The 14,465-nt window shown below is 33.3% G+C and overlaps 2 protein-coding genes across 2 annotated transcripts; both read right to left on the minus strand.

Annotated features, from left to right (window-relative positions):
• Positions 1 to 1,430: 1,430 nt before the first annotated feature.
• Positions 1,431 to 5,055, minus strand: LOC131643389 (uncharacterized). The gene is made up of 4 exons (XM_058913602.1): positions 4,861 to 5,055; positions 4,540 to 4,741; positions 2,248 to 2,281; positions 1,431 to 2,132 (listed from the first exon to the last, which is right to left on the minus strand). Exons 1-4 carry the CDS (start codon positions 4,917 to 4,919, stop codon positions 1,552 to 1,554), a joined length of 876 nt encoding a protein of 291 aa, XP_058769585.1. The 5' UTR covers positions 4,920 to 5,055; the 3' UTR covers positions 1,431 to 1,551.
• Positions 5,056 to 6,279: 1,224 nt separating this feature from the next.
• On the minus strand, positions 6,280 to 7,600 carry LOC131643390 (glyceraldehyde-3-phosphate dehydrogenase, cytosolic-like). Its single transcript, XM_058913603.1, has one exon. It carries the CDS (start codon positions 7,499 to 7,501, stop codon positions 6,479 to 6,481), a length of 1,023 nt encoding a protein of 340 aa, XP_058769586.1. The 5' UTR covers positions 7,502 to 7,600; the 3' UTR covers positions 6,280 to 6,478.
• Between the last annotated feature and the right edge of the window lie 6,865 nt (positions 7,601 to 14,465).

Genomic DNA, 14,465 nt, shown 5'->3' on the forward strand with positions numbered 1-14,465 from the left:
ATAAATCGTAGCTACCACTTGCTATTGGAATCTGAATCCGTGTCAGGATCTTCTCATAGAAGAACCAGATCTGAATTTCAGCAACCCACTGGCGAGTTCTTAGAACACAGATTTGGTGTTGATGGAGTTTTGGTTAGTCCCAAAGGCCTCTCTGTCACGGCTCTGCCTCCTACCACTACTAATGCTACTGCTTCTCATGTTACACAACAACCCTCAAAGAATTTCAACAACATTCGGAATCACAAATGATAGACATCATAGGGATAAATGGATGCTCGACTTTCCAATTCCATATTTTCTAAGAATATAGTTGTGATTTTTAGATTTTGTTCGTCTCTTTTAATGGTTTGATTCATTTGTTTAAGATGGTAATGGGTAAATCTCCTTTGTCTTCTTGTGTATAGTTTATATCTCTGATATTGTAATTTGTAAGCTTGCCTCTAGGGGATTAACTGTAATCAATAGATACTTTTGTGGGATCCAATAGAAACAATTCTCTTCAATTATGTGTCTAAAACTATGATTACTAGTTTACTACTCAGATATATTTCACGCTTTAGTTCTTTCCAAAAGATATTCTAAAGAAATATCTATTTAAGGATTCAATTTTGAAAAGAAAAATGCTTATTAGAAAGAAAATATGAAAGCAAGAAAGACAAGAATTAAAAAAGAAATTAAATTTAAAATCAATTTAAAATTATCCTCTAAAACAATGACAAGTGTTGATTCTTGCATTTCTTATTCAATTGTGTCGCATCGTGTTGGTAGTTGCTTCATTCTTTTAGTTACATGCTATGTATTTGTTTATTTTTGGAACCAGTTACCTGGTATTTTCATTACAAAATTGAAAATTAGTTTTTAAAAAAAAAAATCAATTTTGAAAAAGTTTACACTTTCAATAAGATTGGAATGTTTTTTAGGAAATTTTTTCATGCTCACGTTTTTTGTGTGCGCGTCTACGCTTATTTATAAGATTTGGTAAAAGAAGCTTACTTATAAGAGAAAACATGTGGTAGAGGGAAACCATATATCCACTTTTCTATTTATATTATATCACTAAAAATAGAAATCAAAAGATGGGTTAGGAAAAAGCAAAGTAAAACAGTAATGTTGCCGGGTTAGAAAAAAACATAGTAAAACAATAATGCAGACGGATTAGGAAAATGCATAGTAAAACAAGCTATGTGGTTGCGAGTTGCATAGTGAATGATCCCCATCGAAATCAAGAATCATTCCAGCTTCAAAATATGATCCTCCTCGGCCATTGGGGATAATTATGCTAACCTATTTGCGAAAATTGATGACTTGCAAGTATCAGACCAAATTATTACGTTGAAATTACTACGTTGAATTTAGCAATGACTTGATATCATAATAAGCAATTTGGCTGCAATACATGTCATAAAACTAAAAGATGTAAACCAGAAAGATAAAGAAATCGTGAAAATTGGTAGTCTTTGGAAATTATCCCATATGCCCTGTGTTGAAATAATGATTTGATTTCTGAAAACAACCTTAACAAGCTTACCAATTACTACCTACAATGTGATATTAAGAAGCTAGGAGTGCTTCCAGCTTTGCAATCTGATCATCCTCATTCTTAGCAATTTGGTCCTTGTTAACCTCTTGATACAAATCATGTTTCCACTTCTCAGTTTCAGTCTTGATAGGATGATAATCTTGTCTTCCATTAAATTTATCTCTTCCTCTATAATTGCTATTGCCTCCATTTCCACCATACCTTCCTCTTGATGAAAAGCCGTCCCTCCTAACTTCTCTGTTGTAGGGTGCTCTGTCATCTACAATTAGCTTCTCAGATCTATCCAAATGGTTCGGGTTGCTGCCTCTATCCTCCTTCCTTTCATTCCTTTCTGAAGGGTGATCGGTATGGCTTGACTTTACTGTCACTGTCCCAGCTGGATTAACCTCTCCCGAATCCACTGGAATTTTCTTCTCCCTAAATGCTGGCCTTTTCCTCAAAGAAGGTGTTGGATCATCTTTTCTTTCTGGATAAGTGTCTCTTCTATGAAATTTATCATCCACTTTAGCCAGTGATTTCTCATCTCTTTGCTCTCTACTTTGATTTGTCTCCACCCTTTGATTATTCTCTTTACTTTGAGCATAGACTTTTCCTGCATGGAATCGAAGAACTTTAGGTTTCAGTGTGTCAAGCCAATCTACAAACCATGCATACACAAAAGAGCCAAAGGAAAAGATATATATCCATATAAAAATAAGGAAACTCACCATCTGCTTCCCTTTGACCAGCGCTTCGACCAACCTGCAAGTACTGCCCCGTTCATCATGCTGTTTAAAACATGAATTGGAAAGCATATATCGATGCACTTGAAGGCATGGGGCTGAACAAGAATCCCACACCCTAGAAAAATAGTTTGCATACACTGAATAACATCTAGCATATAAAAATGAATTTCCGAGTCATCTTCAAAATAATCATTAGGACATTTTCTTTCCAATACTGCATATAAAAAGGTATTTGATGATAAATGCCGCAACCCCTTATAAATCAAGAGCCAAAGGAATAATAAGCAATCTCAACATTTATGGCAAAGGGTCTGAGGATTATTATCTGCGTAAGTATATATTATTCATACAACATTTGACCATCAAAACAAATTCCAGTCGTCTTTTATTAACATTTCTGGCTGTATTTCACTAATATAACAATAATAGATGGCAATCTCTAATCTAACAAGTAACTTGCCATCCAGGCTACAACACACAGTGTAGTCCATGGCGGATGGCGGTCCATGGCGGAGAGCCAAAACCTCACCATACCTGACACTTTGTGGCGCCGTTATAGCGGAAAAATCCGCAATATCGGCCACTATTTACCATTGCGGCAAGCCCAAAAACCGCCAGGTATATCCGCCATAGTGCCGCAATTGCGGATATTTGATAACACTGACAGCACATGCTCTTCTCCTAATTTCCTCCCAACATCACTATTGTTTACTAGGCTACTAGCTAGCTATATGCTGACCAATTGTATGCAATCCAAAGATATATAATAACTGTAAACTCAAGTTAACTACTTGACTTAGAGGCAAAAGGTTGAACAATAATTTCGTGGCAGCTTTTGTGCAATGTTAATGCACATGAACTCTTATCTCTGTGAATATAGAAATCATTGATTTTAAAACAAAACAGCCTAAAGATATATTTGGTTTTTTTCCTTCTTTTCCAATAATGTTATTGACTCCAAATAGTGAAGCATTGCGGTCAACCAAAATAATGCAATAGCAAGATAGCGGAATGGCTGTTATTTTGATATTTTTCTACCGGTCATATAATTTATAGTATATTAGCATAGAAACTCAACAACTAGATGAGAAGCTCAAATGTTGTTCCAGTATTTTTCAGTTACAAAGTTCCTGAAATAACCAAACCAAAAAGCCCTAACATTTAAATAAAGGATACTTTTTTATTCTAATGTTAAATCTCATTCTGAGGTGGGGAAGCTACAGCATCTCTAAATACTTCCACTTTGGCTTCTACACTAAATTGCTCTCCTATTGCATGCTCTGTAGCGACCAGGGGCCGCTCCACTGGAGCTCGCTGTTGACAACACCCATTTCCAACATTTTCCGTTAGGCTTCATGTACTTGCCTAACAGCTTAGTAGCTAGCTATATGATGACCAATTGCATGCAATCACTATTGTTTACTTGCTAGCTATGTGCTGACCAATTGTATGCAATCACTATTGTTTACTAGCTAGCTATGTGCTGACCAATTGTGTGCAATTCAAAGATATAAAACAACTGTGAAGGCTAAAGGTATGATATTAATTTCGTGGCAGTTTTTGTGCAATGCCAATGTAGATGAACTCTTTTCTTTGTGAATATAGAAATCATTGATTTTAAAACAAAACAACCAAATAAAGTTATAGCAAGATAGCGGAATGACTTCTATTATGATAGTTTTCTACAGTTTATATAATTTATACTATGTTAGCATAAAAACTCAACAACTAGAGGTTTCAAATTACATGGTTCTAGTGTTTTCAAATTACAAGGTTCTTGAAATACCCCAACCAAACAGAATACTTTTAAAATTCTAATATTCAATCTCATTCTGAGATACAGCACTACAGCATCTTTAACAACTTCTACTTTGGCTGCTACACTAAATTGCTCTCCTATTGCATGTTCTGTAGTGGCCAGGAGCCACTCCACTGTAGCTCATTGTTGACGACACCCATTTCCAACATTTTCAGTTTGGCTTCTTGCACTTGCCTAACAAACAGCTTAAAAGGGAAACCCTAAACAGCTTAAATGGGAAACACCAGACAACTTAAAATATTAGAGTTTTTTTCAGCTACTTGGCCTCCATATTGATTCTAAGTCTAACCAAAGCAGATCACATTCTCTCTTCTTTTCTTCACTCTTTCAGTTTCTAACAAACCTAACACAATACCATATGCAAATTTGAATGTAATCAGGATCAAAACTAGGTCTAAAAGTAAACCAGCATTTTATTTGCAGAACCAATCAACTACATATGAAATCACTATAACCTGATAATAAGACCGAGATCTCGACGGTTGCGACGAATATTTAGACGGCTCAGAGTGATCAATTGGATCCAATCTCTTATGAGAACCATCAGTAGTTTCATGCTTAGAAGAACGATTTGACAGCGGTAGGTTTCTCTGTTCCCGATCCACTCCTCCGTCATTTGACGTTACTCTTTCCCTATCCCTTCTATGTCTCTTGGGACTAAAATCAACATCATCATAATCAACATTCAACACAACGAAATCATAATCATCAAATTCAATGGAAATATAAAAATATGCTTGAAGATTTGGGAAAATGTATTGAAGAAGATGAAGTACCTTGGTTCTCGATCGAACTTCGAATGGCGACGCTTCGAATCGGAGTCTCGATGAGACATTGTTGATTAGGGTTTTCAGGAGAAAATCTTCAGCTACGGTTTTGGATTAGGTTTACGTTCTTTCAATTTCTATGTATCGCTATCACTATCCATTTTGATTCACTTTTCTACTGTTGTTTGGATGCGACGAAGTACAGCGGAAAATAAAGGGTGGAAGAAAAGGAAAACGTTCCTTCTGACTTTTTAAGGGTTTTTTTTTATTATTTTCTTTTCTTTTATTTTCTTTCGTGAACCAAACACAGTATTACAAATATCAATTGGATTGTTCATTTATTTACTTAAATTCGATTAGTAAAAGTCGATTAACATTAATATGATTTTAATTAAATTTATATTTTAGATATGTGATGTATCAAATTTAATATTTTCAACATTCATATTTAAAAATAAAAATGAAATTAATTTCTATTTTTTTAAAGAATTAATTGTTATGCATTGTTAGAAAAAAAAATTACATTATCAATAATTCGTAATTACTATTTGATATATAATTAAAAAAATCAAACATAATTTAAAATATGACGGTTATGATTCACTGTTAGTGTAAAAATATTTTAGTATTTCAATTTCTTTTAAATCACAAAAAATTTATTTTTATTTTTTTAAAAAATTAAATAATTCTTTTACGATAATTTTGTTTAATTATATATAAAAAATTTAAAATGTCTCTCTCTTATTTTAATTATATAAAATATATATTTTTTAAAAATCTCTTTTTTTCTTTCTCTCCCTCCTTTATCCATCTCTTATGCGGATCAATTATTTATTTAGACATTTATCCGTGACCATGGAATTGTCCTACATAATTTTTTTAATAATTATAATTGTAAAAAATAAAATAAAAAATATCAAGTAATCTGCTATTAATTCATATCATATTGTTTTCAAACTTTAATTCTAATTTTAAAATTAAATACTTCTTCAACCTATAAAATGTTTGACAATTGTATTTTGTATTAATAAAATTATTTTTAAATAGGAGCACACAGTCATTAAAAAAAATAAATTCACTTTAAATTTGTTGTATATCTAAGAAACATTGCATAAACAAATTTTTTTAAATTAAATAAAATACAACATGATTCTTTTTATAGCATGAAAACAAAAGTTAAAAAAGAGAGATCAAGATATTACCGTAAACATAGTCTCGAATTTTACTTTTGTATTTTATGTGATTTAAATAACATTTAACTCTTTTGTGAAAACTATGAAAAAGAAGAAAAAAATGAATGAATAATAAATACAATTGTGAGAGAAAAAAATAGATAAGCAACAGCCTAATTCATTAGCGCAATTGCTATGATCAGTTTGATACTCTAAATAATATTACCATGTAGACACTTTTTTTTTATCACACAAAATATTCCTTATATTAAGATGATTACAAAGTGTCTATTAATTTGAAATACAAAGGAAAAAACGCAGACACTTAGTGTCTCAGTGAGTAACTCACAACAACACAATTTTATTCTAGAATTGAAATTCACAGTATGCTGATAAATGTTCAGTGAGACAAAATTTAGAATACTGTCACACGATGCAATCCAAGCTCAAACTCATCAAGCCACAGAAGCAATGTGGACAATCAGATCAATAACACGGGTACTGTATCCCCATTCGTTGTCATACCAAGAAACAAGTTTCACAAAGTTTTCATTCAAAGCAATTCCTGCCTTGGCATCAAATATGCTAGACCTGCTATCACCAACAAAGTCAGTAGATACAACATCATCTTCAGTGTAACCCAAAATACCCTTGAGTTTGCCCTCTGACTCCTCCTTGATTGCAGCTTTGATCTGCTCATAGGTTGCGTTCTTTTCAAGCCTTACAGTAAGGTCAACAACTGAAACATCAACAGTAGGGGCACGGAATGATATTCCTGTCAATTTACCGTTAAGTTCTGGAAGAACCTTTCCTACAGCCTTGGCAGCTCCAGTGCTGCTGGGAATGATGTTGAAGGAAGCAGCCCTTCCACCTCTCCAGTCCATGCTTGATGGACCATCAACAGTCTTCTGAGTAGCTGTGATGGAGTGGACAGTGGTCATAAGACCCTCAACGATTCCAAATCGGTCATTGATAACCTTAGCGAGGGGAGCGAGGCAATTGGTAGTGCAGCTAGCATTGGAAACAATGTTAAGGTCTGATTTGTATTCCTTCTCGTTAACACCAACAACAAACATAGGTGCATCTTTACTTGGGGCAGAAATGACAACCTTCTTAGCACCACCCTTCAAATGAGCAGCAGCTTTATCCTTGTCAGTGAAAACACCAGTAGACTCAACAACAAAGTCAGCTCCAACTTCACCCCATGGGATCTCCTCCGGGTTCCTAGTTCCGAAAACAGCAACTTCTTTCTCACCGAAAACAAGGGTTTTAGAGTCCTTGACCTTAAGTTTAAAATGCTTCCACTGGCCATGAATTGAGTCATACTTGAACATATATGTCATGTAATCAGTAGTGATGAAAGGATCGTTGATGGCAACGAGTTCAACATCGTTTCTTTGAAGAGCAACTCTTGCAACCAAACGACCGATTCTTCCGAATCCGTTGATACCGATCCTGATCTTCTTGTCAGATGCCATGATATTGAGTTGAAAAGTTATGGAGAAAATAGAATGAGATTAGAGAGTGGTTTGGTGGAGAAAACAAGAGATGGATGAGGCTATTTAAAAAGGTTGTGTAAGAAGAGAAAACGAGGGGGCATGCGTATCACTCGGAGTTTTTGTGCCAGCTTGGGGAAGGGGTAAAGTAGTAGTTAGTTGTTAGTATCGATCCGCTGGTTTGTTTTTACATGGAAAATTGTTGAAAACCCGGGGTTACCCCTGATTTGAGTTGTTAAGTTTGGCATAGGTATGTAACGAATCACATTAGGAGAATTTTTTTATTTTTTTTAAATAAGATTAGATATATAAAAAGAAAAGATGGATCACAAAAAAAAGAGGGGGACCATACCAAAACCCTCTCAGGAATAAGGGAATCTAAAGAAAGGAAAATCTAGCCTATTATTTACAAAATCAGCTCTAATACACGAAGGTACCGAAAAAAAGTGAGTAGTATTGGTCAGAGCTAAACCTAAGTTAACAAGGGCATCTGCATAGCTATCCTCTTCTCTATATATATGAGAAACCACAAAATTCATCTTCGACACAATATTAATGCAATGAAGTCAACGGTTTTTAATCAACCACGACACACTATACGGAGGACTGAAAGCTCGAACAACCGCCTTCGAATCAGATTCCAGCCAAACATAATTGCAATTCCTCTCATGAGCGAACTCAACGGCAAAAATTGCACCCGAGAGTTCGACAATGAGAGAGTTGGAATCACCGAAAGGAGAAGTAATAATGTAGCGGTAAAATTAGTGAGACTAGAGTCGTGGGAAGACTTTAGCTCATTTTAAATAGAGTCACTACCGCGCTTTATTATTTCTAAAAAGGAATGGGTGAAAGAGCAAATAAAACCCACAGAAGTTTTTAAAATCAAAACTAATAAACATATCAGAGTTTTGGCTACGGAGGGTTTGTTATACAAGGGGGAGGTTTTAAGCACTCCTCATAGCTTATCAAAAAAAAAAAAAAAGCACTCCTCATATCCATGGTACTCCATGGAAACCTCTTTGTTTTTGTGTTATTATCTTTTGTTTATAAATACCCTTTTTTTGTGAAAATCCTATGTGAAAAAAAGAACTTGTTTGAAATAGAGGGTGGGGATGGGAAGAGAAGTTTTTGAAAGTGAGCTCGATAAGATATTGCATCCTAGGCCTACATACCCCTTAAGTGCAATAGGGAAGTCAGAGCTTTTGTAGTTCCTCTTTTAAGAAAAAAAGGAAAAGGGGTCAAAGTGGCCAAAATCTTTTTGGGTGTGAGCTTTAAAATACTCACAAGTTTTTAAAAGGGGGTTAAGCTTTAAAATACTTAACAAGTTAAAAGGGGATTAGGCTTTAAAATACCTAATAAGTTTAAAAGGTTAAGCTTTAAAATACTTAACAAGGGAATTAGGCTTTAAAATACGATTGTCTGTCAGTGTAAAAATATTTTACATTGTCGATGTATTTCAATTTTTTTAAAATCACAACAAATCTATTTTTATTTGCTTAAAAAAATTAAATAATTCTTTTACAATAATTTTGTTTAATTATATATAAAAAAATTAAAATGTCTCTCTCTTTTTAATTATATAAAATATATATTTTTTAAAAATCTCTCTTTATTTCTTTCTCTCCTTCCTTTATCCCTCTTTTATGCGGATCAATTATTTATTTGTTTAGACATTTATCCGTGATCATGGAATTGTCCTACATAATTTTTTTAATAATTATAATTGGAAAAAGTAAAATAAAAAATATCAAGTAATCTACTATTAATTCATATCGTATTGTTTTCAAACTTTAATTCTAATTTTAAAATTAAATACTTCTTCAATCTATAAAATGTTTGGCAATTGTATTTTGTATTAAAAATTAAATTATTTTTAAATAGGAGCACACAATCATTAAAAAAAAATAATTCACTTTAAAGTTGTTGTATATCTAAGAAACATTGCATAAACAATTTTTTTTATAAAATTTAAATAAAATACAACATGATTCTTTTTATAGCATGAAAACAAAAGTTAAAAAAGAGAAATCTAGATATTTGACAATATCGCAACAATGACAGAATATGAAAGTAAAAGTTTTTAGGGTTTAATATACTTCACCCCCGCCAATATAGCGAGTTCTGGGTTGGCCCCCTTAAATGTTTTTTTTTTTACGAAACGTCCCTTATAAAACCCAAAACCTGAATTTACCACACCCTTTTACCTCATTTGCTGACTGGGCTTTGACTTAATTGATGATGTGACAGATTTGATTTTTAAAATTTTAAATTATTTTATTTTAAAATACTTTTATTAACTTTTTTAAAATTACGTTTTCTTTATTTATTTTTACAAATATTTTTTTAAGAAATTATATTAATCAATTAATTATTAAAATATTTCTTTTGGGATTAATATACAATATGTCTTTGGAAGGCCCATTAATTGAAGTTTTTATTACTATTGTACAAAGTAGGTTTATAAACTCTTTTGTTTAGAGAATTATTTTCGATGTGGGACTCAAGTTTTACTTAGAATCATTTTAACTTATGAGTTGCAGAAAAACAACATCGTAAACAAGTTTTATATTGCAGTAGCCGCATAAAGCTTCAAGCTGTTGATCACAAAGGGTCTCATCACAATTCTTCAATTCCTCAAATAAAGGACTCAGAAGCTTCACCCTACGGATCAAATTCCCATTCATCCTCTTGCAAATGTTTTGACATTCCGGCAACCCAGAAACTTTATCATGTAAAGCTAAAGCTAAGGTCTAATTAAAACTTTAAAAACAAACTTCCTGTTGTAAATGTAAGTTCGAAAAGAAACTTGTTTTAATTTTATTTTCAACATAGCAAATTTTGGTTGACAAAAAGAACATTTGGAAGAAAAAATAGGAAATGAATATGAGCAACATTTAAACCAAAATGAGTTTCACAGACAAACATTATTAAACCATTAAACTTCAAAATAGTTGAACCACAAACCCCAAAAAAAACACTTATTGGCAAAACTAATTATAACTTAAAAACTGATTCTATTCACAGTTTCAAAAGGCTCATGAAAACAACGTAATTGCAGAAGTGAAAAGAACTTAAACATTTTCTCTAATACCTCAAAACTTAAGGATGGAAAATTCATTTCTCACTCAAACATTTTCTCTAATACCTCAAAGCTTAAAGAATTTTACACCAACAAATAGATCTGGAGAACATTTATTTTCAATGAAAGGCATGTCTACATGATACATTCTTGATATGAAAGCTAAGTTGGTCCAAAATATCCATGATGTCATGCTTGCTCAGATGCTGTTTCCACGGGTGGAAATCTCATGGCCAGAACCAGAGGTGTTGCTAACATGGATGAGAATATTCGATGATGCATCATAGCTTAATCTAAAAATCCTCTTCTTTTGTTGCGCAATTCAGCTCTCCATGTCTTTTATGGCGCAATTCAGCTCTCCATGTCTTTTATGGCGCAATTCAGCTCTCCATGTCTTTTATGAGGTGTAATACGTGATAACTCATTCATCATCTAAGCATGCTCACAATATTCATAGTGATCATAACACCATAAAGATAAATATCATAGATACTTTGATTGACATACACCAATCACACAGTAGACAGCTAAACAAACCTCGTTGTTGACTTCATCTATGGATAAAATGAATTCTTCTGTCGCATTAAAAATAGCATGCAAAGAGAGTACGCGGAATGATTGAATGATGCAAAGAGTATTCTGTAAACCCCCATATCCAGCCACGTGCACTTACAAAGTGATCAAAATACTTCTATGCTTTTAGCCTTTCAAGCATAGTTTGGTTTAGATTCTATCATGGAGGAGCTTCAATTAAAATAGAGAGAATTTAAGAAAAGATTGGTATATGAAAGTTTTTTTTAACTTATTCATGAAGCTGATGTTTAAAAAACAGTTATTGCAAGATTCCCTTGATATTTATTTATGTTAGTAGCTTCTTCAGAACAACCATTTGAAATGAAGTGTGGTTGGTATGTAGCTTAGTCCCACATCGTTTGCTATAAAACTAGAATTAGTCTTTATATACCAACTAAATATGTGAATATATGAGTTAAAAATAACTTGAGGGAAATGGGCAGCTAGCTACTATTGAGGCTCAAATTTAATATTTTGTTAAAAATAATTTGTTAAAATGTAAAAAAAAGGAAAAAATTAAATAAATTCCATGTCATCAAGTAGTTTTTGCCACATCATCAATTAAGTCAAAGCCCAGTCAGCAAATAAGGTAAAAGGGTGTGGTAAATCCAGGCTTTGGGTTTTATAAGGGGCGTTTTGTAAAAAAAAACATTCAAGGGGGCCAAACCAGAACTCGCCATATTGGCAGGGGGTGAAGTATATTAAACCCAAGTCTTTATTATTGATTATTGAGAGAATTACATACAGGAACACACACACACACACACACACACACACACACACACACACACATATATATATATATATATATATATATATATATATAAGTTATTATAACTTACTCCACATCTTGACCATTTATTATTTTCAATATAATAGTTAAGAATAATAAGTAATTAAATGTGGAGAGAGAAAACTATTTCTTATTATTTTTAACCATTAGATTGAAAAGAATTAATGGTGAAGATGTGGAGTAAGTTATAATAACTTACTCTTGGAGTAAATATAACCCTCCTCTCTCTTTCTCTCTCTCTCTCTCTCTCTCTCTCTCTCTATATATATATATATATATATATATATATATATATATATATATATATATATATATATATATATATATATATATATATATATATATATATATATATATTAGGCTATACAAGTAATTAACTAGCACTAAATAATATACAATAATCACTAAATATGACTAACTTAGGTTAAGATATATATGATATCTTGATACCTCCCCATAAGTTGGACTATGTATATTGCATAGACCCAATTTTGACAAAAGTGATGAAAATAAGGGAGCGTGAAGCGGTTTGGTTAATACATCAGCGAGTTGTGAGCTGGAAGGGACGAGAAGAAGATGAATGAGCTTAGACTGTAGTTTTTCTCGAATGACATGACAGTCTAATTTAATGTGTTTACTGCGTTCGTGAAAGGTGGGATTGTGGGCAAGATAAATTGCAGATTTGCTATCGCAATATAAAGAAGCAGGAGCAGAGAATTTAATGTGAAAATCATCAAACAAGTAGCGCAACCATTGAATTTCGCAAGTCAGAAATGCGAGTGCTCGATACTCCGCTTTAGTGGAGGACCTAAAGACAGTGTTCTGCTTCTTCGAATGCCAAGAAATGGGAGATTTGCGTGTGTCTGGACATCGAGCCCAATCCGAGTTGGCAAACCCATGAATCCAAAGTTGGCTGGAACTGTCAAATAAGATACCTTGGGCAGGAAAGGCTTTCAAGTATCTTAATATCCTAGTATCAGCCTGGTAGTGAGTGATAAATGGGTTAACTACATATTGGCTGGGATGTTGGACTGAGTATGAAATGTTAGGTCTTGTGTTAGTGAGGTACAAAAGTCTCCCAATCAGCTTTCTATAGGATGAAGCGTCATCTAACGAAACCCCATCAGTAGAAGAGAGTTTCACATTGGGATCACAAGGAGTTGAGGCAAGTTTAGCTCCAAGAAAATTTGTGTCCTCAAGCAATTCCAAAACATACTTCCTTTGGTTGAGGAAAATACCCTTGCTAGATCTAGCAATTTCCAATCCTAGAAAGAATCTGAGGTGACCAAGGTCCTTAATACAAATTTTTTGTGTGTAGGAAGGCCTTGACATGATGAATTTCAGCAAGGGAATCACCTGTTAAAACAATATCATCAACGTATACTAACAATGCATTAAATCCAGTACCAGAAGTCTTAGTATACAGGGAGTGATCAGCCTCAGATTGAACATATCCCAAAGAAAGTAATAAGGAAGAGAGCTTAGCATGCCACTACCTGCTAGCCTGCTTTAAACCATAGAGGAATTTTGTTAGTTTACATACTTTGTTAGAATCAGAGGAGCCATAGCTGACATATAAACCTCTTCATGGAGATCTCCATGAAGAAAGACATTGTTGACATCAAGCTATTCAAGGTGCCAATGCTAGACAGCTGCAAGAGAGAGAAGAACTCTTACTATGGTGATTTTGGCAACAGGGGAGGATGTGTCAAAATAATCAACACTCTCTAACTGTGTGTATCCTTTAACAACCAACCTGGCCTTATATCTTTCTATGGTTCCATTGGCATGATACTTAACTTTGTAAACCCATTTGCAACCAACTGGGACCTTACCTGCAGGGAGATCTACAATTTTCCAAGTTTGGTTTTCTTCAAGAGCAATCATCCCAGTATCCATAGCTTTTTTCCAACAATGATGTTTTGATGCTTAGGTATATGTTTTTGGTTCAGGAATAGATGATATAATGCAACAAAATTGCTTGTAATTTGGAAAACAATTATGATAAGATAAGGAAGTGGAGATAGGATAAGGTACTGAAGTAGAAAGATTGATGAAGGAGTGAGGAAGAAGACTACAATGGTAGTCTTTAAGATATGAAGGGAGAGTTTTGGATCTGATAGATTTTCTAGCAGGAGGGAGAGATGTAGCTGCTGGAGCAGAGGAAGAATCTGCATCCAAGCTGGCAGAAGGAAAAGTATTAGAAGTATTAGGGTCAAAGTCTACTATAGTAGGACTCGAGGTGAAAATTAAGGGCTATGAGAGGTAGGCAAGTCATTATTGCCTAATCGAGGCTCTGATACCATGACAATATTGCAACAATAACATAATATGAAAGTAAAAATTTTCGTTAATGATTATTGAGAGAATTACATATAGGGACCTATATATATATATATATATATATATATATATATATATATATATATATATATATATATATATATATATATATTAAGCTATCCAAGTAACTAACTAGCACTAAATAATATACAACAGTC

The sequence above is a fragment of the Vicia villosa genome, linkage group LG1 (genome assembly GCF_029867415.1).
Source record: "Vicia villosa cultivar HV-30 ecotype Madison, WI linkage group LG1, Vvil1.0, whole genome shotgun sequence".
Lineage (NCBI taxonomy): Eukaryota > Viridiplantae > Streptophyta > Magnoliopsida > Fabales > Fabaceae > Vicia > Vicia villosa.

Bases quoted from the DNA above. Each gene is read 5' to 3' on its own strand.
- LOC131643390 (XM_058913603.1), bottom strand. From the start codon at position 7,501: ATGGCATCTGACAAGAAGATCAGGATCGGTATCAACGGATTCGGAAGA.
- LOC131643389 (XM_058913602.1), bottom strand. From the start codon at position 4,919: ATGTCTCATCGAGACTCCGATTCGAAGCGTCGCCATTCGAAGTTCGAT. The intron at 4,742-4,860 runs GTACTTCATCTT...TGTTGATTTTAG, and splicing joins AAGTTCGATCGAGAACCAAG to TCCCAAGAGACATAGAAGGG. The intron at 2,282-4,539 runs GTTATAGTGATT...CAGTACTTGCAG, and splicing joins GATCTCGGTCTTATTATCAG to GTTGGTCGAAGCGCTGGTCA.